The 26,705-nt window shown below is 48.3% G+C and overlaps 2 protein-coding genes across 2 annotated transcripts in view; both read left to right on the top strand.

The window, feature by feature from the left end:
- LOC147647176 (serine/threonine-protein kinase pim-1-like) overlaps nt 1–26,705 on the top strand; it is a 90,580-nt gene that overhangs the window by 49,075 nt on the left and 14,800 nt on the right. The window contains exon 7 of the mRNA XM_086872424.1: nt 14,416–14,550. The gene's annotated coding sequence lies outside the window, so the exon portion shown is untranslated. The remainder of the gene's footprint in view (nt 1–14,415; nt 14,551–26,705) is intronic.
- The window catches only part of LOC147647177 (uncharacterized), a 66,515-nt gene that overhangs the window by 5,007 nt on the left and 34,803 nt on the right, over nt 1–26,705 (top strand). The window contains exon 2 of the mRNA XM_086872425.1: nt 21,530–22,055. Within this exon, the coding sequence (XP_086728551.1) occupies nt 21,530–22,055 (526 nt within the window). The remainder of the gene's footprint in view (nt 1–21,529; nt 22,056–26,705) is intronic.

Consider the following 26,705-nt stretch of genomic DNA (forward strand, 5'->3'; position numbering starts at 1 on the left):
TACTGGGATCATCCTGGCAGTGGCTGAGATTGCACTGGCTGTGTACTGACATCATACTGGGATCATACTGGGATCAGACTGGCAGTGAGTAGGAGCCTCCAGGGGGCAATTGAGACCAGGTTGTGAGGAACTGGGCATATGCCCTGCGCGCCCCAGAACCCCGGGATCGCCCCCCATATGTCCCATGTGTCCCCCAGACCCTTCAGGATCCCCGAGTGCCCCCTCAGCGCCCGTTCGAGGCCCCCCAAAGCGTCCCTGGATCCCTGAATGCTCCCGACCCCACAGATTCCCCTTCCAGCCACTGCTGGGAATTCATCTCCCATCATCCCACAACACAGTTCCGCGCCCAAACCTCCTGCCGTGCCCCGCGCCCTAAAGAGCCCGGTCACAGCTCCCCAGGTTCCCCCCAAGTGCTCCCGAGCCGTGTACATTCGCCCCGAGCACCTGCAGCTCGGACGCAGAAGTGTTCTCCAAGCGCTTCCCCACGCCGCCGAACGCGCCTTCCGAGCCACTTCCGGGACTACAGCTCCCATCATGCTCCGCGGCGCCCATAGAGCGCTATTCCGGGCGGGACTGCATCTCCCGTCATGCCACGCGCCTTACCGGAACCTATTGGAGCTGAGCCTCCAACTCCCGTGATGCTCCGCGGCCCCATTAAGCCTCATTATACTGGCGCCTACAACTCCCATCATCCCCCGCGACCCAGAGATTCCCCGTTACAGCCCCCCAAGTGCCCGCCCGGACCCCGAAGGGCCCCCAGATTCCCCTCCCTGACCTCCAAGTGAACCCCTGGACCCCCAAGTGCTCCCCCGAACCCCGAATTGTCTCACAGAATCCCTAAATGCCGCTCCAAGTGCCCTCCCGGCTCCCCATGTGTCCTCCAGACCCCCAGGTTGTCTCTAAATTCCCTCCCCAGACCCAAAACTGCCCCAAATGTTCCTCAGAAAAGTCCCCATGGACCCCAAAGTGGTCCCTTTTACCCTGTCTGAGAAAATGATAAAAATGATGATCAAAGGACTAAAAATAGGAATAATTAGCATAAAGAGGGAGAAATAGTGGTCAATTAATTAATGAACGGAAATGTGCTACTTTGAACCAAGGACCGATAATGTTTTTAGTTGCTAAAAATGTAACAATTCTTTTATATAAATATAAAAATTAGGTTATAAAAATACAGAATAATAGTATTATAAAAATAAAATTTTATTTTTATTAATTAATTAGATTTTAATTATAAAGAAAAATTATAAAGAGAAATGTTCTCAATGCTTTGGGATGTCAGTCCCAGGTGGGCGATGTCAGACATGCTGAGGCTCGGGGTGAGGAGCAGGTTGTCCAAACAGGGGCAGCTCACAAGGGGCTCATTCTTCTCTGTGACCAGACCTCCTCAGGAGACATTCAGCATCAGGATTGTAAAGAGCAAATCGTGACCTCCTGATCAGTACACAAAGATGTTTTACAGTTTGAGCAGTAGGATGTTGTCACCGTAAGGGGCCTTCTTTGTTAATATAGCTCATGTTGTGTCATGTTTGGTAAATACCAATGTTGTTGTAACAGCCTTCTTTGTTAAAATATTGTTATAAATTAAATTAGAATTTTGACAACTAGGTCCCTTGGGTTAATGGCAGTTTAATTAAAAATGAATACAATTTACTAAATTGAATAGTAATGTGGTATAAAAGAATACAGTTTAGTAAAATACTACAGTTTAATAAAAATTAAAATTTATATAAATAATCTGCTAGTAATTAAGTATGATTAAAGCATAAGCAAAACTGACCAGGGTACAGAGGCTTCCCACCCTGCCTCAAGTTCAAAACAAAGCGCTTCAAGCTAAACTTATATACTGTATGCTTATACATATTCCTTAATGTTTCCTCTAAGTTCCCTCCTATTTTAAGTTTTTCTGACTTTACATCACTTTTCTTCACGGCACATGCCTCAGTTGTTGTTAGGGGGTCTTCGGTCTTCTTTTGGTGGTCTTTTGGTGAAGGCTTCTCCTCTTCCTTGTTGTCCTTTGGATAACCTTACAGGTTTGTGCATACATACTGAGCATTGTGTTATGTAAGTCTATTAATTAGCCTTATGTTTACTAATCTTTAGGCCCAATGCCTAAATTTGTTCTAATTTTGGTCCATCTCAAGGCAGTTTTGGTCTTGAGACACCATTTATCTTCTAAACTACATCCTGTACCTTAATTTTGACATGTAACATCTGTAAAGGGGTACATCTGCTTTGTAACACTGATTCTTGATTGTTTCTAATAATAACTTTAATAACAGTTACAATTTAGTTAGCACGAACCAATTCCATTTATTACAACTGCAAATACCCCTTATATCCCTTTTTATTGGTTTCCATGCTAACTGCCTTGCTTTCTTCCTTGCTATGGATAAACTTGTATTTTCTCAACTTCTCCTTTTGCTACCTCAATTGTTTGGCCTGCAGATCAGCTGCTAAGCCCATCCACATTCAGCTCTTAGTCTTCAGAGGGAAACTTTGAGCACAGTGAGAATCTCGCAGTGTGCAGGAGGGTCCCTGTGTGCCAGCTGCAGCTGGGGCCTCAGCCATCTCCTCTCTCAACAGGTTCCCCTCTGCAGCTTCACAGGAAAGGCCAACACCTCCCTCAGGGACACCTGCACCACACATTTCACATCTCCATGCCCATACGTGATGTCCCTGTCACAGCTGCATTACCAGCTTGCTGCCGTGCAGATGCTGCCACCACCCAAAGCAAGGCCCTGTGTCCCTGAAGGGACCCGCCCTGCTCTGTGGCCTGGACTGAAGGTGGGTCCCTCCTGCCAGGGCAGGGCCCAGCACAGCTCTTCTGTTCCAATAAAGAGATGGAGCTCTCACCCCAGTGTCTGGCTGGTACCACCAGCAAAGCCCACACAGCACCAGCCCTGGCTGAGCTCCATGTCCAGGAGCAGGCAGGGCTGACCCTGGTGTGGGCAGGCAGGAGCCAGGCAGGGGCTGCTGTGACCAGAGGCAGGGCCCCAAGGGGCTGGGGGAGTCTGTGTTGAGCATCCCTGGGCTGAGGGCACATTTCCTTCAGTGGCATCACCTGGGCCTGGACCTCCTCCAGTGCCGTGCCCAGGAAAAGAGGCAACCATCAAGAGCATCTCCTGGGACACTGCCTGACCAGCAATGTCAGCAGGCAAAACCAAGGTTTTGTTTAGCAATGACCCTTTGATCAACTCAAAGATTTACATTAAGGCCAGACCAGTAGGACAGATGGGAGTACTTCCCTCTGGGAAGGGGCTCCTGTCACTTCACAGTCTCCATCCCCTGCCAGGAACCGCAGAACTCCGGCCAGCCCCGCTCCCCCTGCGGCCTTGTCCTGTTTGGGGGGGAGGAGGATGAACCAGAGCCCTGTTACCTCTTCAAAAGCCAGAAACCAAAGAGAAAGAGAAATTCCCAGGCTTAAGTTTTAAAGGGTGGTGTTCACAGCTTGATATCACTTTTCAATGGGCAAAACTACTGTCAGTTCTCGGAAATGACCGGTTATAGGCCAGACAAAAAACTCCCATCAGCCTCCAGCAACCTTAACTTCTTTAGCTGTTTCTCTTTTTTACTTAAATGTCAATCTATCACACACCACAGCAGTGACAGCCCCAGTGTTCCCCTGTCTGTGACACCACAGCAGTGAAACCCTTGTTACTCTGGGGTTAAATGTTTCTGAAAATGTTTCTTAAAACCATGTAGAAGTAGGCCACAAGAATGTCTGGTATTGGGGATGGTCTAGCAAGCTGAAATGTTTACAGTAACGGGAACTGGTACTTGGGGATTCCAAGATACCCACCCAGAGATAAGATTCGTACATGTTCATACAAGGACGAGCTAACTCTCATGAAGCAATATTGATAAAGCTAATCAAGCAATATTAATGAGGCAATATTGATAAGGTTGTTACAGTGATTACTGCTACAGCTGAAATTGTATAAGTATGTGCACTTTGGACAAAGACGATGGAGCTAGATTTGGGTTGCTGATACCTCGAGTTCCCGTGTGCTTCAATAAAGCACCTGCATATAATCAATCTGTGATTATGTGTGTTCCTGAACGCTGACATCAGCGTCTCCCTGCACCCAGGGCAGCTCCCACCAGAGACCCTGCCCTGATTTAATTCCCAATCCAGGAGCTACAACAAGCATGGGTGAAGTTCTGGGGGCTGGCAGGGAAATGTCACTGTAAGATCTTGCTGCACTTGGCTCTCGGCCCCTTCTCAAGAGCTTTGCCTTCAAGGGCAGGAACATCTTTTCCTTGCTGGCAACTGGAATTCCAGACTCTTGGAGTGTGTGCCATGCAGGACCACACAGACTGGGATCCATGGGCTGGGATTGCCCAGACTGGGATTGCACAGACTGGGACCGTATGGATCAGCACCAGAGATTGGGATCAAATGGACCGGGACCACATGGACCGGGATGGCTGCACCAGAACGATGCGAACCGAGGCGGTCCCGCCTTGCCCAGGACTCCCTCCCAGTTCCCTCCCAGTTCTCTTCCAATCTCTCCCAGCCCTCCCCAGTCTCGCCTGGGGGCATGGCCAAAACTGCCCGGAGTGAACGCGGTGGTCCCGGAGCGATCCCAGAGCTGATTCTGGTCCCGGTGTCGATCTCTGTCCCGGAGCTGTGGTGGTCCCAGTGTCGGTCCCAGCGTGCTCCCAGTCCCAGTCTTTGTCTCCATCTCACTCTCAGTCCCGGTCTCGGTCCCGGAGCGGTGCCAGTCTCAGTGCTGGTGCCAGTGCTGGTTTCAGTCCTGGTCTCAGTCTGGGCCTCGGAGCAGTTCCTGTCCCAGTGTCAGTGCTGCTCCAGGAGTGATCCCGGTGCTGATCCCAGTGCTGGTCCTGGAGTGATCCCAGTGCTGATCCCGGTGCTGGTCCTGGAGCGATCCCAGTGCTGATCCCAGTGCTGCTCCAGGAGTGATCCCAGTGCTGTTTCAGGAGTGATCCTGGTGCTGATCCCAGTGCTTGTCCTGGAGTGATCCCGGTGCTGATCCCAGTGCTGGTCCTGGAGTGATCCCGATGCTGATCCCAGTGCTGGTCCTGGAGTGATCCCGGTGCTGATCCCAGTGCTGGTCCTGGAGTGATCCCAGCGCTGATCCCAGTGCTGCTCCAGGAGTGATCCTGGTGCTGATCCCAGTGCTGGTCCTGGAGTGATCCCGGTGCTGATCCCAGTGCTGATCCTGGAGTGATCCCGGTGCTGATCCCAGTGCTGGTCCTGGAGTGATCCCGGTGCTGATCCCAGTGCTGTTCCAGGAGTGATCCCGGTGCTGATCCCGGTTCTGGTCTCAGTCTCGGTCTCGGATCACTCCTGGTGTTGATCCCAGTCCCTGTGCTGGCCTCGGTCTCAGTCTCGGAGCAGTCCCGGGGCACTCCCGGAGCCGATTCCGGTCCCGGTGTCGATCTCAATCCCAGAGCGGTGCCGGTCCCGGTCTCAGTCCCGGTCCCGGAGCGGTGCCGCTCTCGGTGCCGGTGCCGGATTCAGTCCCAGACTCAGGCCCGGTCTCAGTCCCGGTCTCAGTCTCGATCTCGGTCTCGCTCCCAGTCCCGGTGCTGCTCGAACCGAGCCCTTTTTGGGTGATTTCAGGTCCCTTTTGGGCGTTTCAGGCCAGGTTGGGGGATACTGGGGCCCTTTGGGTGATTTGAGGCAAAACCAGCGACTTTCAGGGTGGATCTTGCACCCATTTGGGAGATCCAAGGGTGATTTTAGGCCATTTGGAGTGGGTTTTACACCAGTTTGGGCATTTTTATGCCCTTTTGGTTGCACTTTGGACGCCTTGGGATGATTTTAACCCCATTTGGCTGATGTTTGGCCAAACCATGCGCATTTAGCGCGGAATTCAGGTCCCTTTGGATGGTTTTGCTTTTCACATTTGTTTACCGCAATTTCAGCAGTTTCACCCTTTTTTTTTCCTATTTGATTCATCAAAATCTTCATAAAAATTGCCCCAAATGTTCTCAAAATCTTACAAAATTCCAGAAAAAATCCACAATATTCAAAAAAATCTCAAAGAATTCCCTAAATCTTCGCAAAACCCTATCAAATTCCAGAAACATCCCACAAAATACCCACAAATTTCAACAAAATCTAAGAAAAACCCCACAAAATCCTTCAAGTCTTCACAAAACCCCACAAAATTCAAGAAAAATTCCAGAAAATTCCAAAGCAATCCCATAAATTCAAGAAAAAACCCAGAAAATTATTTAAATTTTCTCAAAATCCCATAAAATTCTAGAAAAATCCCCACAAAATTGTAGAAAAATCCAAAAAAATTCCCTAAATCTTCTCAAAACTTTACCAAATTCCAGAAACATCCCACAAAATCCCCACTAATTTCCACAAAATTTCAGAAAAATCCCACAAAATTTTTCAAGTCTCCTCAAAATCCCTCAAGATTCCAGAAAAAAATCTCACAAAATTCCCTAAATCTTCCCAAAACCCTACCAAATTCCAGAAACATCCCACCAAATCTCCACAAAATTCCAAAGAAGCTAAGAAAAATCCCTCATAATTCTTCAAGTCTCCACAAAATGCCACCAAATTCAAAAAAAATTCCACAAAATTGCAGAAATCTTCCCAAAAGACCACCAAATTCCAGAAACATCCCACAAAATCTAAACAAATTTCCACAAAATCTAAGAAAATACCTCAAACTCCTTCATGTCCCCTCAAAATCCCACAAAATTCCACAAAAATCTCCCACAAAATCTCCTCAATAGCCTGCAAAATTCAAGAAAAATCCGACAAAATTGCAGAAAAATCCCACAGAACTCTTTCAATTTTCTCAAAATTCCAGAAAATTCCAAGGGAAATCGTACAAAATCTCCAAAGAATTCCACAAATTCTAAGAAAAATCCCTCACCAAATTCTTCTAGTCTCATCAAAATCCCTCAAAATTCCAGAAACATTTTAGAAATCTTCTCAATATCCCACAAAAACCAAGAAAGATCCCACAAAATTCCAGAAAAATTTCCCAAAATTGCCTAAATCTTCTAAAAACCCAAACTAATTCCAGAAACGTCACTTAAAATCTCCATAAATTCCCACAAAATCTAAGAAAAATCTCAGAAAATCTAAGAAAAATCCCACAAAATACCCGAAATCTTCACAAAACCCCACTAAATTCTAGAAACATCCCACCAAATCTCCTCAGATTTGCACTAAATTCCACAAAAATTGGATACAATTAAAGAAAATACCACCAAAGTCCAAAAAAATCTTACAAAGTTATTGAAATTTTCAAAAAATCCCACAAAATTCCAGCAACATCCCACAAAATTGCAGAAATGTTCTCAAAACCCTGCCAAATTCCACTCCCATCTCACCAAATCGCCATAAATTTCCACAACATCTAAGAAAAATCCCACAAAATTCTACAAGTCTCCTCAAAATACCACAAAATTCCACAACATTCAGGAAAAATACCACAAAATTCCTGAAAAATACCACAAAATTATTTAAATTTTCAGAAAATACCACAAAATTGCAGAAAAAACACACACAATTCCCTAAATGTTCCGAAATCACTACCAAATTTCAGAAACATCCCACAAAATCGTCACAAATTTCCACAAAATCTAAGAAAAATCCCACAAAACTCTTCAAGTCTCCACAAAACACTACAAAATACCAAAACATTGGGAAAAAATCACATAAAATTGCAGAAACAACCCACCAAATCGCCACACATTTCCACAAAATCTAAGAAAAATCCCACCATATTCTTCAAGTCTCCTCAAAATCCCAAAATATTCCAGAAAAAAATACCACAACATTGCAGAAATCTTCTCAAAACCCTACCACATTCCTGAAACTTCTCAAAAAATCACCTGAATATCCCAAAAAAATCAAAGAAAAATCCCACACAATTCCACAAAATGCCACAAAATTGCAAAAATCTTCTCAAAACCCCAACAAATTCCAGTCACATCCCACCAAATCACCACAAATTTCCAGAAAATCTAAGAAAATACCACAAAATTCTTCAAGTCTCTTAAAAATGCCTCTAAATCCCACAAAACTACCAAAAAATCTTTTCAATATCCTGCAAAATTCAGGAAAAAACCCACCAAACTCCAGAAATTTCCTAAATTTCCTCAAAACTTCACCAAATTCCAGAAACATCCCACCAAATCCCCACAAATTTCCACCAACTAAAAAAAAATCCCACCAAATTCTTCAAGTCTCCACAAAATCCCACAAAATACCACAACATTGCAAAAAAATCCCACAAAATTGCAGAAAAACCCCACCAAATCACCACAAACTTCCACAAAGTCTCCTCAAAATCCCACAAAATTCTTCAAGTCTCCTCAAAATCCCACAACATTCCAGAAAAAAGTACCACACAATTACCTAAATTTTCTCAAAACCCTGCCAAATTCCAGAAACATCTCAAAAAATCGCCGAAATATCCCACAAAATCTAAGAAAAATTCCACAAAATTCTTCATATCGCCTTAAAATCCCACAACAATCCAGAAAAAAATACCACAATATTGCAGAAATCTTCTCAAAAACCCTACCAAATTCCAGAAACTTCTCAAAAAATCCCCTGAATATCCCACAATAATCTAAGAAAAATCCCAACAAATTCCACAAAATTGCAGAAATCTTCTCAAAACCCCACCAAATTCCAGTCACATCCCACCAAATACCCACACATTTCCACAAAATCGAAGAAAATACCTCAAAATTCTTCATGTCTCTTCAAAATCCCTCAAAATACTACAAAACTCCCACAAAATCTTTTCAATATCCTAAGAAATTCAAGAAAAAACCCACTAAACTGCAGAAATTTCCTAAATTTCCTCGAAACTCCACCAAATCCCAGAAACATCCCACCAAATCACCACAAATTTCCACAAAATCTAAGAAAAATCCCACAAATTCTTCCAGTCTCCTCAAAAGCCCACAAAATACCAGAACACTGAAAAAATATCCCACAAAGTTCCTGTCACATTCCACCAAATCGCCACAAATTTCCACAACATGTATGAAAAATCCCACAATATTCTTCAAGTCTCCTCAAAATCCCACAAAATTCCAGAACACTGAAAAAATATCCCACAAAGTTCCTGTCACATTCCACCAAATCGCCACAAATTTCCACAACATCTATGAAAAATCCCACAAAATTCTTCAAGTCCCCACAAAATCCCACAAAATTGCAGAATTCTTCTCAAAACCCCAACAAATTCCAGAAACATCCCACCAAATCCCCATGCATTTCCACAAAATCTGAGAAAATACCTCAAAATTCTTCATGTCTCCTCAAAATCCAACAACATTCCAGAAAAAAATACCACACAATTACATAAATTTTCTGAAAACCCCGCCAAATTCCAGAATCATCTCAAAAAATCCCTTGAATATCCCACAATAATCTAAGAAAAATCCCACACCATTCCACAAAATCACACAAAATTGCAAAAATCTTCTCAAAACCCCAACAAATTCCAATCAAATCCCTACACATTTCCACAAAATCTAAGAAAATACCTCAAAATTCTTCATGTCGCCTAAAAATCCCTCAAAATTCTACAAAACTCCTACCAAAATCTTCTCAATATCCTATGAAATTCAAGAAAAACCCCAAAAACGGCAGAAAAATCCCACATAATTTCCTAAATTTCCTCAAAACCACACCAAATTCCAGAAACATCCCAACAAATCGCCACACATTTCCACAAAATCTATGAAAAATCCCACAGAATTCTTCAAGACTCCACAATATCCCACAACATTCCAGAAAAAAGTACCACACAATTACCTAAATTTTCTCAAAACCCTGCCAAATTCCAGAAACATCTCAAAAAATCCCCAAAATATCCCACAAAATCTAAGAAAAATTCCACAAAATTCTTCAAGTCTCCTCAAAATCCCACAACATTCCAGAAAAAAATCCCACAATATTGCAGAAATCTTCTCAAAACCCTACCAAATTCCAGAAACTTCTCAAAAAATCCCCTGAATATCCCACAATAATCTAAGAAAAATCCCAACAAATTCCACAAAATTGCAGAAATCTTCTCAAAACCCCACCAAATTCCAGTCACATCCCACCAAATACCCACACATATCCACAAAATCTAAGAAAATAACTCAAAATTTTTCATGTCTCCTCAAAATCCCAAAAAAATTCCACAAAACTCCCACAAAATCTTTTCAATATCCTATGAAATTCAAGAAAAATCCCACCAAACTGCAGACAAATCCCACACAATTTCATAAATTTCCTCAAAACCCCACCAAATTCCAGAAACATCCCAACAAATCGCCACAAATTTCCACGAAATCTAAGAAAATCCAACCAAATTCTTCAAGTCTCCTCAAACTCCCACAACATTCCAGAAAATAATACCACAACATTGCAGAAATCTTCTCAAAACACTACCAAATTCCAGATACTCAAAAAATCCAATGAATATCCCACAATAATCTAAGAAAAATCCCACAACATTCCACAAAATTGCAGAAATCTTCTCAAAACCCCACCCAATTCCCGTCACATCCCACCAAATCCCCACACATTTCTGCAAAATCGAAGAAAATACCTCAAAATTCTTCATGTCTCCTCAAAATCCCTCAAAATTCCACAAAACTCCCAGAAAATCTTCTCAATATCCTATGAAATTCCGGAAAAATCCCAACAAATTGCAGAAAAATCCCACACAAATCTGAAATATTCCCAAAACCCCACCAAATTCCAGAAACATCCCACCAGATCGCCACAAATTTCCTCAACATCAAAGAAATATCCCACCAAATTCTTCAAGACTCCTCAAAGTCCTACAAAATACCACAACATTGCAAAAAAATCCCACCAAATTCCAGAAACATCCCACCAAATCGCCACAAATTTCCACATCATCTAAGAAATATCCCACCAAATCCTTCAAGACTCCCCAAAATCCCACAAAATCCCACAACATTGCAAAAAAATCCCACAAAATTCAAGAAACATCACACCAAATCACCACAAATTTCCACAACATCTAGAGAAAAATCCCACCAAATCCTTCAAGTCTCCTCCAAATCCTTCAAAATTCTACAAAACTCCCAGAAAATCTTTTCAATATCCTACCAAATTCAGGAAAAATCCCACCAAATTGCAGAAAAATCCCACACAATTTCATAAATTTCCTCAAAACCACACCAAATTCCAGAAACATCCCACCTAATCGACAGAAATTTCCACAAAATCTAAGAAAAATCCCACAAATTCTTCAAGTCTCCTCAAAATCCCACAAAATACCAGAACATAGAAAAAATATCCCACAAAGTTCCTGTCACATCCCACCAAATCCCCACAAATTTCCACCAACTAAAAAAAAATCCCACCAAATTCTTCAAGTCTCCACAAAATCCCACAAAATACCACAACATTGCAAAAAAATCCCACAAAATTGCAGTAAAACCCCACCAAATCACCACAAACTTCCACAAAGTCTCCTCAAAATCCCACAAAATTCTTCAAGTCTCCTCAAAATCCCACAACATTCCAGAAAAAAATACCAGCAAATTGCCGAAATCTTCTCAAAATCCTATCAAATTCCAGTCACATTCCTCCAAATCACCACACATTTCCACAAAATCTAAGAAAATTCCACAAAATACTTCAAGTCTCCTCAAAATCCCACAACATTCCAGAAAAAAATCCCACACAATTACATAAATTTCCTGAAAACCCTGCCAAATTCCAGAAACATCTCAAAAACTCCCCTGAATATCCCACAAAATCTAAGAAAAATCCCACACAATTGCACAAAATGCCACAAAATTGCAGAAATTCTTCCCAAAACCCCAACAAATTCCAGTCACATCTCACCAAATCCCTACACATTTCCACAAAATCTAAGAAAATAACTCAAAATTCTTCATGTCTCCTCAAAATCCCTCAAAATACTACAAAACTCCCACAAAATCTTTTCAATATCCTAAGAAATTCAAGAAAAAACCCACTAAACTGCAGAAATTTCCTAAATTTCCTCGAAACTCCACCAAATCCCAGAAACATCCCACCAAATCACCACAAATTTCCACAAAATCTAAGAAAAATCCCACAAATTCTTCAAGTCTCCTCAAAATCCCACAAAATTCCAGAACATTGAAAAAATATCCCACAAAGTTCCTGCCACATCCCACAAAATCGCCACAAATTTCCACAACATCTATGAAAAATCCCACAAAATTCTTCAAGTCCCCACAAAATCCCACAAAATTGCAGAATTCTTCTCAAAACCCCACCAAATTCCAGAAACATCCCACCAAATCCCCATGCATTTCCACAAAATTCTACGAAAATCCCACAATATTCTTCAAGTCTCCTCAAACTCCCACAACATTCCAGAAAATAATACCACAACATTGCAGAAATCTTCTCAAAACCCTACCAAATTCCAGATACATCTCAAAAAATCCAATGAATATCCCACAATAATCTAAGAAAAATCCCACACAATTCCACAACATTGCAGAAATCTTCTCAAAACCCCAACAAATTCAAGTCACATCCCACCAAATCCCCACAAATTTCCACAAAATCTAAGAAAATACCTCAAAATTCTTCATGTCTCCTCAAAATCCTCCAAAATTCTAAAAAACTCCCAGAAAAACTTTTCAATATCCTACCAAATTCAGGAAAAATCCCACCAAATTGCAGAAAAATCCCACACAATTTCATAAATTTCCTCAAAACCACACCAAATTCCAGAAACATCCCACCAAATCGCCACACATTTCCACAACAGCAAAAAAATATTCCACCAAATTCTTCAAGACTCCTCAAAATCCTACTAAATACCACTACATTGCAAAAAAATCCCACCAAATTCCAGAAACATCCCACCAAATCACCACAAATTTCCACAACATCTAGAGAAAAATCCCACAAAATTCTTCAAGTCTCCTCAAAATCCCACAACATTTCAGACAAAAATCCCACAACATTGCAGAAACCTTCTCAAAACCCCACCCAAATCCCGTCACATCCCACCATATCCCCAAACATTTCCACAAAATCTAAGATAATACCTCAAAATTCTTCATGTCACCTCAAAATCCCTCAAAATTTTATAAAACTCCCAGAAAATCTTCTCAATATCTAATGAAATTAATGAAAAAATCCCAGCAAATTGGAGAAAAATCCCACACAATCCTGAAACATTCCCAAAACTCCATCAAATTCAGGAAACGTCCCACCAAATCACATCAAATTTCCACAAAATCTAAGAATAATCCCTCGAAATTCTTCAAGTCCCCACAAAATCCTACACAATTTCATAAATTTCCTCAAAACCCCACCAAATTCCAGAAACATCCCACAAAATCGCCACAAATTTCCACAACATCTTAGAAAAATCCCACCAAATTCTTCAAGTCTCCTCAAAATCCCACAAAATACCACAACATTGCATAAAAATCCCACCAAATTCCAGAAACATCCCACCAAATCACCACAAATTTCCACAAAATATAAGAAAAATCCCAAAAAATTCGTCAAGTCTTCTCAAAATCCCACAACATTCCAGAAAAAAATCCCACAAAATTCCAAAAATCTTCTCAAAACCCCATCAAATTCCAGTCACATCCTTCCAAATCCCCACACATTTCCACAAAATCTAAGAAAATACCTCAAAATTCTTCATGTCACCTCAAAATCCCTCAAAATTCTACAAAACTCCCAGAAAATCTTCTCAATATACTATGAAATTCAAGAAAAATCCCACCAAATTGCAGAAAAATCCCACACAATCCTAAAATATCCCCAAAATCCCACCAAATTTCAGAAACATCCCACTAAATCACCACAAATTTCCACAACATTTAAGAAAAATCCCACAAAATTCTTCAAGTCTCCTCAAAATCCCACAACATCCCAGAAAAAATCCCACAAAATTGCAAAAAACTCTTCTCAAAACCCCAACAAATTCCAGAAACATCCCACCAAACTGCCACAAATTTCCACAACATCTAAGAAAAATCCCACCAAATTCTTCAGGTTTCCTCAAAATACTACAAAATACCACAACATTGGGAAAAAATCACACAAAATTCCAGAAACATCCCACCAAATCTCCACAAAATACCACAAAATCTAAGAAAAATCCCACAATTTGGAGCACAGGGACTCTAGAACCTGAGCACGGCTGCTTTGCTGTGCAGGCAAGGAAGGGCTTGGGCTGCTCCACTCCCCTGCTTTGCTTTGGGATCACCGTGATTTTGGGGGACAGTGCAGGGGGAAAGGGAGAAAGCATGGGCTTCCCTCACCCATGGGTGGGTTTTTCCCCAGAATGTAGGGGTTGGGCCTTCCTCAAGCTCCTGACAGACATAAGATTTTTTACCATTTTTCTTGTTTCCCCTTTTTGTCTGTAACCTATTTTCATTAATTTGTTGTTTGTTTTTCTAAAGGAAGCGTTCCAGGTGGGGTCCAGTCTGGATCAGGAAGTGCTTGGGACCAGCTGTGGCGTGGATGGGCCGTGCCCTTGGAGAAGACTGAGGACATGGTTTGGGACCAGCTTTTCTTGTGGCAGCGGATGGTGTGAGGTGGGTCCTCATCTCCTTGGCATGGGTGGGACAAGAGCTTTTGGGAGATGGCAGCGGGCACAGGAGCATCCCGCTCTGGGCAGCTGCTGAGGGGCTGGATCTGCCGTGGCTGGCTGCAGGCTGGGCACATGTCCTGCCCTCCTGCTCTGCTCCCCAAGGCAGCAGTGATGGGCAGCTTTGGGCCCAGCTCTGAGCACGGCCAGCATGGCCTGGGCACCGCGGCTGGCTGGGACAAGGGGACAGGAGCCTTCAGCTGACGGGCGGTTTCTGCTTTCTCTCCTTGCAGCCGGGCTCTGCGGATGCTGAGGCTGCTCTGGGCTCTGCCAGGGCTCTGCTGGGCTCAGCACCGGGCCGGGATCAGCCAAAGAAGAAACGCTGTGACCTGCAGCAGAGACTTGAGCATTTTGGCAATGCAGCTCAAGTCTGCAGAGTGTCCACCTCCAAGGGAAAACATGACACCCCCCAAAAATTAAACTTGTTCCATAACTTCTGAAATTAAATCCATCTGGGATGACCCCAAATGACATTTTTCAGCTTGCTCAAGCTGTAGCTCAGCCTTTCTCTGCACAGTTCTCTCCCCCACCTGCCTGTTACTTCACAACTGCTCCCTCCTTTCCCCCAGTGAGTTCCCAGCCCATCACAGTCTCCATCACACTGCAGCCTTCCTTGATGCCCCTCACCACGAGGAAGGCCAAGCCCCAGTCTCAGGGACTCATCCTGTCAGTGGCTGAAGAGCAGCAATGTCTGTCTGTGCCAGGGGCTCTTGGATGTCTCTGTATCCATGGACAGAAGGGTCTGTCTGTGCCAGGGGCTCTTGGATGTCTCTGTATCCATGGACAGAAGGGTCTGTCTGTGCCAGGGGCTCTTGGATGTCTCTGTATCCATGGACAGAAGCTCTGTCCTTGCAAAGGTTTCCATAATATCTTGGTACCCATGAGTATGGAATGAACACAGAGAGTGAAAGTGTCAGTCACGTTGTTTGCACACTCCCTCCTTTCCATACAAGACACATCCATGCACACCCCCACATACAGATATATTAAAAGGAGAGGGATGGATAGAGATTTCCCACAGAGCTCTAACTTTGGCAGAACTCACCTTGTAAGCCATGGCCAGGGCATTTTTTTCCCAGCTCTGTGTCAGTAGGTGTCCAAGGGCTGAAGGGAACAGCATTTAGAAGCAGTTTCAGGATTTCTAGGCAGGAAAGGGAGCTGACAACCATTCACATAACTCACCATATTCGTCGGGATGGGCTGCTGGTTCTTTCGGAATATGGCACAGTGGAGACACGAGACTTGGGATAATCCCAGCTCTCTGTGGATCTGTGCAAAGGTGGAGCATCAGAAACACCTTTTGTCTTCTTTGGGGACACAAGGTCCAAGGAGCTGGGGTGGCAGAGCGTGACCTGGGCTGGTGGCAGGTGAAGTCCCATTTCATGACATCCCGGAGTGGCACAGGACAAAGCTCCAAGCAGCCACAGCCCCACTGAGGAAGTCCTTGGAGTGCTGCACATCCCATAGGAAAAGCTGCATTCACTCAGTCCATTGGCATTTATCACTTCCATTTGCAACACTTGAGGTCCAAGTTTGAAACTGCAAAATATTTACACTCAAGACACAGTCATGAAGAACATGTATTTCAATTTCCTATTCCTTTAACTGCAGTGTAAAATATCTTAATATTGGAAAACATCCATCAAATCTGTAAAGGAAGGCAGCTAATGGATCCTTTCCACTAGCACGTGTACAAACTAAGGAACTAAAATCAAAGCTGAGTTCTCTGTTTCAAAAGATCCGTTACCTCTTTCTTACTCCAGAGTTACAGAAGATTTTTCACTACACATTTGAGGGTAATTTTTATCTTTCATATTTTTTTGTGGGTTTTTTAGTTTTGTTTTGGGGGTTTTTTTTGGGTTTTTTTATGTTTTTAGTTTTTTTACAGAAAACAAGTCCTAGAAAAGGCACGTCCTTTGCTCCTGGTTCCCGTGTGGAGCAGCTCCCTTCCCGCTGGCTGAGCTGCTCAGGCAGAGCCCGGCAGCTCCTGGCCCTGCAGGGCTGAGGCTTTTCCCCGTTGCTGGGCACAGACTGATGGAGCAGCACTGCTGAACACGGGCACACGCAGAGGGAGCAGAGCAGCTGCCTTTGCCCACCTGAAGCTCCAAGGCCAAACTCTGAGCAGGCACGGCTGCAAGAGACTCGCAGGCTCCCTGTTGGCTCTGCTGCCCCACTTGTGCCCGGCCCAGCTCTGCGGGAGGCAGAGGGAGAACAAGGGGCAGCTCCCTCCCAGCCCCAGCCCAGGGACCCCTCCAGCCCCGGGCCTTGGGCCACTGTCAGCACCCGCTGCTCCAGCCACCGCTTCTGCTGGCACTGACAGCAACAACCAAACTGGGGCTGGTCCCCAGGGAGCAGCAGCAGTGCCTGCATCTGATCCCTCAGCCTGGGGCAGCCCCCTGGGGGAACAGAGGGCACAGCAAGAGGGACAAAACCAGGCAGGGGCAGAGACTGGGAAGAGCCAGAGCTGGGAGCAGCAACAGCTGCTTCATTGCACTCCTGGAGAAAGCTCTTGGCTGGCTCAAAGCACTGAAAGGTGTGAAAGGCAGAGAGGAGGCCACACCAAACAATGCTCCTGTTTTCACACCCTCCTGTAATAAATGGAAATGATTCGTGCTAACTAAAGTGTAACTATTTGAAAAGTTATTATTAGAAGCAATCAAAGGAATTGGTGTTACAAGGCAGATGTACCCCTCTACAGATGTTACATGTTAAAATTAAGGTACAGGATATAGTTTTGAGATAAGAAATATCCTAAGACAAAATCAACCCTGAGATGGATAAAGTTGGCATGACTTTAGGCAGAGGGCCTGAAAATTATAAAATATAAGACTAATTAGTGGAGCACAATGCTCACTTACGTAACACAACGCTTAGTTCACACACACACAGCCTGTAAGGTTATCCAGAGGACAACGAGGATGAGTGTAAGCCTTCATCCAAAAGAGAACCGAAAGAAGACTGAAGACCCCGTAGCAACAAGTGAAGCATGCACCATGAAGAACAGCGATGTAAAATTAAAGAACTAGAAATTGGAGGAGACTTACTGGAAACATGAATGAATATGTATAAGTATACAGTATATAAGTTTAGTTTGAATTGCTTTATTTCATATGTAAGGGGCTTGAGAAGCCCTCTCCATACCCCGGTCAGTTTTGCTTATGCTTTAATCATATTTACTGGAAAGCTATATTCATATATATATTCATACATATGAATAGTGAATTTATTGAATATGAATATAGTCACTAAATTATACCCTTTACTAAACTGTATTCCTTCTATATCAAATTGCTATTCAATCCACTAAATTGTATTCTTTTATTAAATTGTATTCTTGTATTCAATTCACTAAATGGTATCATTTTTTTTTCTTGTTATTAAACTGCTGTTAACTCAAAAGCTCTAGTCGCCCAAATTTCAATTTCATTTATACCACTGCCCTTGGGTGAGTTACAGCCACAGCGAGAGGGAGGAGGAGATGATCCCACCCATGGCTGCTGCTGGCTCCAGACATTTGCTGAGATAAAGCTGAGCCAGAGCTTCAGCATCTCCCCCAAAATCACAGAATCACAGAATGCCTTGGCTTGGAAGAGACCTTAAAGTTCATCTCATTCCACCCCCTGCCATGGCAGGGACACCTTCCACTATCCCAGGCTGCTCCAAGCCCTGTCCAACCTGGCCTTGGACACTTCCAGGGATCCAGGGGCAGCCACAGCTTCTGTGGGCAAGCTCTGATCTCTGCCCAGGTGAGCAGGGACAGGAGCCGAGGGAACGGCTGGAGCTGGGCCAGGGCAGGGCTGGGCTGGAGATGAGCAAAAGCTTCTTCCCGCACAGGGGGCTGGGGCAGTGCCCAGGCTCCCCAGGGAATGGGCACGGCCCCGAGGCTGCCGCAGCTCCAGGAGCCTTTGGCCAGCGCTGCCAGGGATGCACAGGCTGCGATTGTTGGGGTGTCTGTGCAGGGCCGGGGGCTGCACTCCATGATCCCAATGGGTCCCAGATGCCAGCTCAGCCCCTTGTGCAACTCTCACCCTTGGGCTCAGCCTTTGTGTCCCCTGGAGGCGCTGGCAGAGCTGATGGGGTGGGGCAGGAGCGGGGCAGCCCCAGCGTTCCCCTGGCAGTGACAGCACAGCCGGGCCAGCAGCCCCAGCGTTCCCCTGGCAGTGACAGCACAGCCGGGCCAGCAGCCCCAGCGTTCCCCTGGCAGTGACAGCACAGCCGGGCCAGCAGCCCCAGCGTTCCCCTGGCAGTGACAGCACAGCCGGGCCAGCAGCCCCAGGGTTCCCCTGGCAGTGACAGCACAGCCGGGCCAGCAGCCCCAGCGTTCCCCTGGCAGTGACAGCACAGCCGGGCCAGCAGCCCCAGCGTTCCCCTGGCAGTGACAGCACAGCCGGGCCAGCAGCCCCAGCGTTCCCTCCCTGGAGACGCTCCAAGGGAAGCGGCCAGAGCCGCGTCCAGTCAGCGGAACTGAGCGGCCACTGAGCACCCCCGGCCTGGGCTGCTGTGGATTCCTCTGCACACAGCTCGGGGAAGGTGCCCTTGGCCACCCCCACAGTGCCACAGACAAGTGTCACACACAGTTACAGAGCTCTGCCCACAGCTCACAGGGGGAGATAATTTAAAAAAACAAACAAGCACAGCGCCGGGAAGGTCTTTGTGCACCGAGGCTTTGCTGCAGCCAAGGAAAGCTCCTGGCTCAGGGTCACCTTTCCTGCTCGGCCAGAGCCCCGAGTGCCCCAGCAGCAGCAGCAGCAGCAGCAGCAGAGAATGGCAGCATTGCCACGGGCTGGCTCGGGAAGGAGAGATTTCCCCCTCGAGAGAGGCTCCTCTGCCAGGTTTTGCATTCAGGCAGCTGCAGATCCCTCAGCTCTGGTTGCACAGCAGCTGGAAATGCAAGTGCAGGAGCTGTGTTCATGGCCAGCCCCAGCGGGTGACAGCAAGGCCAGGGCCCTGGCAGTGGGACATTTGCAGGGAGCGGCTGCAGCAAGCGCTGGGGGCTGGAAGTGTGTGCAGAAAACAGCCCGGGGGTCTCCGGCCCGAGGCCAAAGGAACAAAGCTTCAGTTCTGGCCTCCGCAGGGAGCACCAAAATGGTTCCTTTGCAGGGCGAGGTTCCACTGGCGGGTGTTGCAGGGCCCCCAGAGGAGAGCCCAGGGTGTCCAAAGTGCCTGGGCTGGAGCAGCTTTCTGTCCCGCTCCGGGGGCATTCCCGCGGCCTTGGGATCCCTTGGAAGGCGCAGGAGAGGCTGGAAGCCGTCGGTTTGTGGGTTTGGGGTTTGGATTGTTTTTTGTGGGGGGGTGATGGCCGGTTGTGATTTTGGTGTTTTGCGGGGCTGGGGGAATGTTTTTTTGTGAGCTGTGCCCAGCGGTTTGCAGCCCCGCGGGTGCGGGGAGCGCTGGCGCAGGCCCGGCCCGGGCGGGGCGGCCCCGGGCGGGCTGTGGGAGCCGGGAGCGGCCGGGCGGGCCCGGAGCCACCGCCTCGGGCCGGGAGCCCCCCGGGCAGAGCTCTGTGCTCGGGGCCGAGGCCCGGGCAGCGCTGGGCGGCCCGTGGGCCCCCGGCACAGGCGGGTCCGTGTGGCCGGGCCGGCGCCGTGTCCGCAGCGGGCTCCGAGGGGAGCGGCCCGGGCCGGCCGTGGCCGTGCGGGGCCTGGCGGGGCTCGGGGGGCCGGGCCGGGCCGGGCAGAGGCTGAGGGAGAGCGGGACAAGCGCTGGCACAGAGGCCCCGGGCTCGCCGTGCCCCCCTGGCCACGCAGCCGGGCTCGGGGGCCGCCTGGCTCAGAGGCAGCCCCGGCTGCGGGGGTCCCCGGGGGTCTCTGGGGAGGGGGCGGCAATGGGGGCTGCCGGAGCTCTGTGCCCGGGGCTGGGCGCGGCTGCCGAGGGAGCGGAGCATGCAGGCTCCCCCCGTGCTGGGGCTTGCTCTGCCCGCCTCAGGGGCTGCATTGTCAGCCCAGAGCCATGTGGGGATCGCCCGGGACCAGCGGGGCTGGCAGGGAAAGCGGCAATGGGGGCAGCAGAAACGGGCAGTGCCAGAGCTGGGGGTGCTCCTGAAGCCTGCAGATGTTGGGAGCATGGACAAGGGGGCCCAGGGATACCCCAGGAGCCTGAACCAGGGAGCCCAGACAGTGCTGACCACCCAGGACCCCTGGGATGCCAAAGTGGTGAGGCCAGAGAAGAGGAACCTCCTGGCTTGCCAGGAGCCCCAGCAGACAGAGAGAGGGAACAGCAATACGAACTTGACCCACAGCAATCCAGACAGGGGGGGCTTCCAGGACCCCACAGTGGAGGGACCAGAGAGGGTAAACACATGGATGGGTTTTTTTGGTGAATCTTGGTCATTTGTGTATTTTAGGGGACTGAATATTAGCGTTTTGGTGGTTTATATGGGCACCAGATGCCCGGTGACTTCTAGGGAAGGACTTGGAGAGTAGGAAACCCCTAACCCAAAGTGCTCATCCATTGCATTTTCTGAAACCAGGATTTCTGATTCCTAAACTTTGGCTGGATGGAGAAGCAGGCTGTGAGGAAGAGGAAGATGCTCCAGGACACCCAGGCAGGTGAGGAGGAAGTCAGTGCCCCTTTCCCCCTCTCTCCTGCTCCATCTCCCAGCCCAGCAGGGCCCCCGGCTGCAGGACAACCCCGCTGCCGACGCCGTCCTGCCAGGGACGCACTGGGGGGATCTCCTTCCCCTTCCCTCTGGCACGGAGGCAAATCCCATCCTCTCCTTGTCCTTGCTCCCCCAGACAAGGAGCTGAGGATGGAGACCAGGGAGGACAAAAGTCTGCCGGAGAACCTCGTGGAAGAGGCAATTTTGAGCAGCTCCACAGTGCAGGAATCCAGCGGGGAGGAAAATCCCCAGAGATCCCGCAGGAGGAGGGGCTCCAAACCCATCCCAGGGTGCTCTGAGGAGGAAAGACCCACCCTGTGCCGGGAAGGCGGCCGGAGATCCAGCCAGGGCTCTGAGCTGGTGGTCCATGAGCAGCTTCAGGATGGGGAGAAGCGCTACAAGTGCTTGGAGTGTGGGAAGAGCTTCAGCCAGAGCAACAGCCTGATCTGTCACCAGATGATCCACACTGGGGAATGGGCCTATGAGTGTGGGGAATGTGGGAAGGGCTTCAGCTGCAGCTCCCAACTCATCATCCACCAGCGCATCCACACTGGGGAGAGGCCCTACGAGTGTTCCGAGTGTGGGAAGAGGTTTCAGACCAGCTCCAATCTCCTCAGGCACCAGCGGATTCACACGGATGAGAGGCCCTTCCGCTGCCCTGACTGTGGGGAGGGCTTCAAGCAAAACTCCCACCTCATCACCCACCAGCGCATCCACACTGGGGAGAGGCCCTACAAGTGTGGGGAATGTGGGAAGAGCTTCAGCCACAGATCCAACCTCAATACCCACAAACACATCCACACTGGGGAGAGGCCTTACAAGTGTCCCCAGTGTGGCAAGAGCTTCTCAGACAGGTCTAATTTTGGCAGACACCAACGGAGGCACCGGTAAGGGAAGCCCTGCAAGTGCCTCAAAATACAGGAAGAGCTTTGTGCACTGCTCCAGCTTCATCTGCCCATGGAGAATCCACATTGGGAAGAGACCTGGTGATCCATGTTCCCTGTGATCCATGCTGGGAAGACACCTGTACCTTTTCCTGCCCATGGCAATGTCATGATGTGGGATCAAAGAATGTGAGACTGTGATCATGGTCCATTATATTCAGTCCCATCTCAGGTCATTGCCAGGGGCATAAAAAGGACTACCTCTCTCTCACCAGGGAAGGGTGTCCTTTCTTGGCAGGACGAAATACGTGGGCAGGAAGAGTCAGTTGGTGGTATTTTAGTTTTCCCTGTGAATGGTTTGTCTTATCCTTTCTGTTACCAAAATTGTTTCTGTGTCTGTTTGTTCCTTATCCCGTTGCTGTTCTCAATAAATTGTTCTTATCCCAGCCTGGGATCTTTGCCTTTTGTGCTTTCCATGGGAGGTGGGAGGGAAGCGAGCAGCAGCGCGGTTTCAGCAGGAGCAGGAAATTGGGGAATGCCATTCCTGAAGCCCAGCCCATGGAAACCGAGCATCCCAGCTGGTGCCAGGCCTGGTTGCCATGGCAGCAGCCTTGGGAGCGGGTCCCTGGCTGGGGGCTGCGGGAACCTCTTCCCTCTGGTGCCCAGGGACAGGAGTGGAGGGAGCGGCTGGAGCTGAGGCGGGCAGGTTTAGGCTGGATGTGAGGAAAAGGTTTTTCCCGCGAGGCTGCTGGGGCACTGAACAGGCTCCCCAGGGAAGGCTCCCAGCTCCAGGGCTGGCTGAGCTCCAGCAGCGTTTGGCCAGCGCTGCCAGGCCCAGGCTGGGATTGTTGGGGTGTCCTGTGCAGGGCCAGCAGTTGGACTGGAGGATCCCCATGGCTCCCTCCCAACTCAGCCAATTCTGTGGCTCTGGGATCCCATGAGCCTGGGGATGGGACTGCAAATGGTTGCCATGGCAATGGGCTCTGGCTCCAGGCCTGAGCTGGTGTCCATGGCAACCACCCCTGGCATGGGGTCTCCATGGAGCTGCCATGGGACTGACCATAGCAACAGGGGCTGTGATGATTGTCATGGAAACAGACCATAACAATGGGTCAGATGTTGCCATGGGAACAGACCGCAGCAGGGAGACAGCTCTGGTCAGGAGCAGCTCCTGAGCACAGCCCAGCAGGGCTGGGCCCCTGCCAGGGCAGCTCAGGGACACAGAGAGCAGGCCCAGACAGAGCTGCCAGGGGCTCAGCACTGGCAGGGGCTGTGGGATGTGCCAGAGGGGGCTGTGTCCCAGCCGCACCTCTGTGGCTGTGTCCTGGAGCCCCAGAGCAGCTGGGATGTCAGAAAGGGGCTGTGTGACAGCTCCGAGTGGGCTGTGTGAGGTCACAGCTGGGGCTGTGACATGACAGAGTTTGTTGTGTGAGGTCATTGAGCAGCTATGGCATCACAGAGGGGATTCTGTGACAGCACAGAGCAGGCTGTGACTTCAGAGTGTGGCTGTATGGCATCACAGTGTGGTCTGGGTGATATCACTTAGTGGGTTGTGACATCACAGAGAGGGCTGTGACACCAGAGGTTAGATGTACAACATCACAGAGAGGGTTGTGACATCACTGAGCAGACTGTGACACCACATGGTGGTGATATGAAATCCTAGAGTGGGCAGTGACATCATAGAAGAGCCATGTGACATCTCAGGACAGGTTGTATGACATCACAGTGCTGACTGTGACATCACAGAGTGAACAATGACATCAAATGTGGGTGTTTGACATCACAGAACGCTATGTGACATCACAAGGTGGTTTTGTGGCATATAGGAAGAGACATGACATCACAGAATGGTGGTGTGACATCCTTGGGCAGGTTGTGTGACACCACTGAGTGGGCTGTGACATCCCAGGTGGCTGTGTGACATCTCGAGGTCACTGGGGAGGTCACTCTGCCCCAACCTCTCTCACAGTTCCCCCCAGAGAAGTCCAACCCTGCCCTTGGAGCAGCCTGTCTGCACAGAAACACTTCCAGGGCTCTCTGCATTTCCCTTCCCTCACTCTTGCCTCACTCACACACCTCCCAACAACCCACTTGGTGCTTTCAGCTGCAAGGACTTCAAAGCTTGTCTGTCCTTCAGCAGCTGCTCTAATTCTGCCTTCAGACAACTCTGGGGCTGTGTTTATTGTAGAACTCCCTGTGTGTCTGAAACATTCCCTGTGTGGTTCTGCCTTGGGGACGGGGAACCTCCTTGGTGGCACCTTGGGCTTGGCACACACTTGAGGAGGGTGTCTGTTTTCCATGGGGAAACTCAGCAGTTTTAGATTGCTAAAATCAAAGAAGGAAAACCCCTCTTTGCCTGAGTGCAGCCAGTTCTGTGAGCAAAGCAGGTCCCAGGGGAGTGAGGAGAGACAGGATGGGGCTGGGGAATGTGGAGCAAGGTTGTCCCCACTGGGTCAGACCTCAAGACACAGCTTCTCTGACCTGGCCAGACCTCCTTAGGAGAGACCCTGGATCAATATCCATCACTGAATGCTGCAATCACCTCTGCTCTAAAGAGAACAGGAATAAGAGACACCCTTTAAAATAGGAATACGTATTTCCTAGAAGCTCTTTGAACTATTTCTCCATAACTATTGTAGGAAACTTTCCTAAGAACTGCACCAGACCAGAGGGAAATCAAGGCACAGCCATGGTTTGTTAGGATTTGCTTGATCCTAATGAGCCCCGTGGTGCATTTGGAGCTGAGCCCTTGAACCTCAGGGCCTGAGAGGAGATTGCACAAACCTTTCCAGGAGTCCAAGTCAGAGGAAACACCCAAAGTGTCTCCAAGCATTAATGGGTGCCACTGAGGTCCATCCCCAACACAGGCTCCTCATGGACTCCTTGGAGGAGAGAACTGGAGGCCAGGATTGCACAAAAACCTCCCAGAGACTCAGTGTGGAAAGGAAAATCCAAAGTAGCTGAAAAAGCCCTGAGTATCTCAAAGTATTGATGAGCCCCACTGAGTGTCAATGCAGAGCTCCCAAGGGACTCGTTAAAGCAGATAATTGGGGCCAGGATTGCACAAACTTCTCAGAGACTCAGGGTGGGAAGGAAAAAGGAAAGTGCCTTAAGCACCTGAAGTACCTTGAAGCATTAATGAGCCCCACTGAGTGTTGTTACTGACAAAGCCTCTCAAGGGACTAATTACAGCAGGTAATTGGAGGCCAGGATTGCACAAAGCTCTCAGAAACTCCAAAGCAAAAGCCAAAGTCCTTTGAAAAAGCTGCAGTCCCTGGGAGCATGAAGGAGCCCCCAGGGCCATTCCTGAGCAAGGCTCCCCAGGGACTCCTTCCAGCAGATCCCTGAGGCCACTGGCATGTGGGCTAGGGGGGATGCTGAGGGCAGGCCAAGGGGGTGACAGTGGCCAGCCTTGCTGGGGCTGTGCCAGGAGGCCCCAGGGCCTCAGGACAAGGTGTCTCCTCACAGCCCTTGCTGGCACAGCATTGGCTGCTGTGGCCCAGGGCACCAAGCCTTGGCTTCTCTTTGTCCCCAGCTGTCATCAGTGCCTCCAGTTCTCTGCTCTGCCTGGGGCCTGGGGACACTTTCTCAGTCACCTCCCTCAGTGGGACCCATTAAAAGTGAAAGAAACTTTGGAGTTGGATTCTAACTTGGAGTTCTTGAGAGGTTTCTTCCCCTCCCTGTCAGGGACTGATGTTCAGGGCCTCACCACAAAGCCCCAGGAGGGTCATTAAAGTCCTGCTGCTGTGTCTGTGCTGCTGAGCTGGGCCGGGCTCCTGGCACAGAGGCAGCTGCTGGAAACCAAGAAGAGCTTCAAAAGCACATTTCTCTTGCTGAGCAGCTCTTCTGCCAGCCCAGCAGGGCTGTGGCACTGCCTGCAGCCACCCTGGGCACAGCCCAGAGGCACAGAGAGCTTCAATCAGTCAGGGCTGGGAAGGTGCTGAGAAGTGCCTGGGGCAGAATCCCTGCCAGCCCCTTGGCACAGGAAGCCTCTGGCTGCAGGACAATGCAGCTGCAGCTCCTGGAGGCATCTCCTAAAGCTGGAACATGCCAGTGCCTACAGACTCTGTGAGTACATTCTCTGCCTGTCCCTTGTGCAGAGCAGCCAGGGGTGCCCAGGGCTGTCCTGCAGAGCAGGGTCCTGCAGCCCAGGGCGCTGTGCTGGGGCAGGGACTCTGCTGCCTGCCAGGGACAGCTCTCAGCCGGCCCGGGGAGCTGCTCCCAGCGCTGGGGAGAAGCTGTGGGGGGAAGGAGCCACCCTGAGCAGGGCAGGGGCTGCTGCTGAGAGGGGCTGTGTGGGGCAGGGCTGCTCCCAGCTCCAGACCTGCCTGGGCACAGCTCCAGAGGACACTTCCCAAAAGAAGGTGAGCCTGAGATTGATGTAAAGATCAGGAGCTTTCCTGAGACTGTTTTCAATTTCTTTCTTCAAGCAGGGTGGAAAAGTTGAGATGATGACAAAAAGATTTTTGCTTTTTATATATGTTTAATGTATTTTTAGATCTGTAAACTATTATTATATAGTTGTAAAATTATAATCCTTAATTAACGCTATTAAACTTCTATTATATATTTATATAACTATTATCCTTAATTATCTCTAGTATGTTTCTTAACCTT

This window comes from Cyanistes caeruleus, unplaced genomic scaffold (genome assembly GCF_971803275.1).
Source record: "Cyanistes caeruleus unplaced genomic scaffold, bCyaCae1.hap1.1 HAP1_SCAFFOLD_65, whole genome shotgun sequence".
Taxonomy (NCBI): Eukaryota; Metazoa; Chordata; class Aves; order Passeriformes; family Paridae; genus Cyanistes; species Cyanistes caeruleus.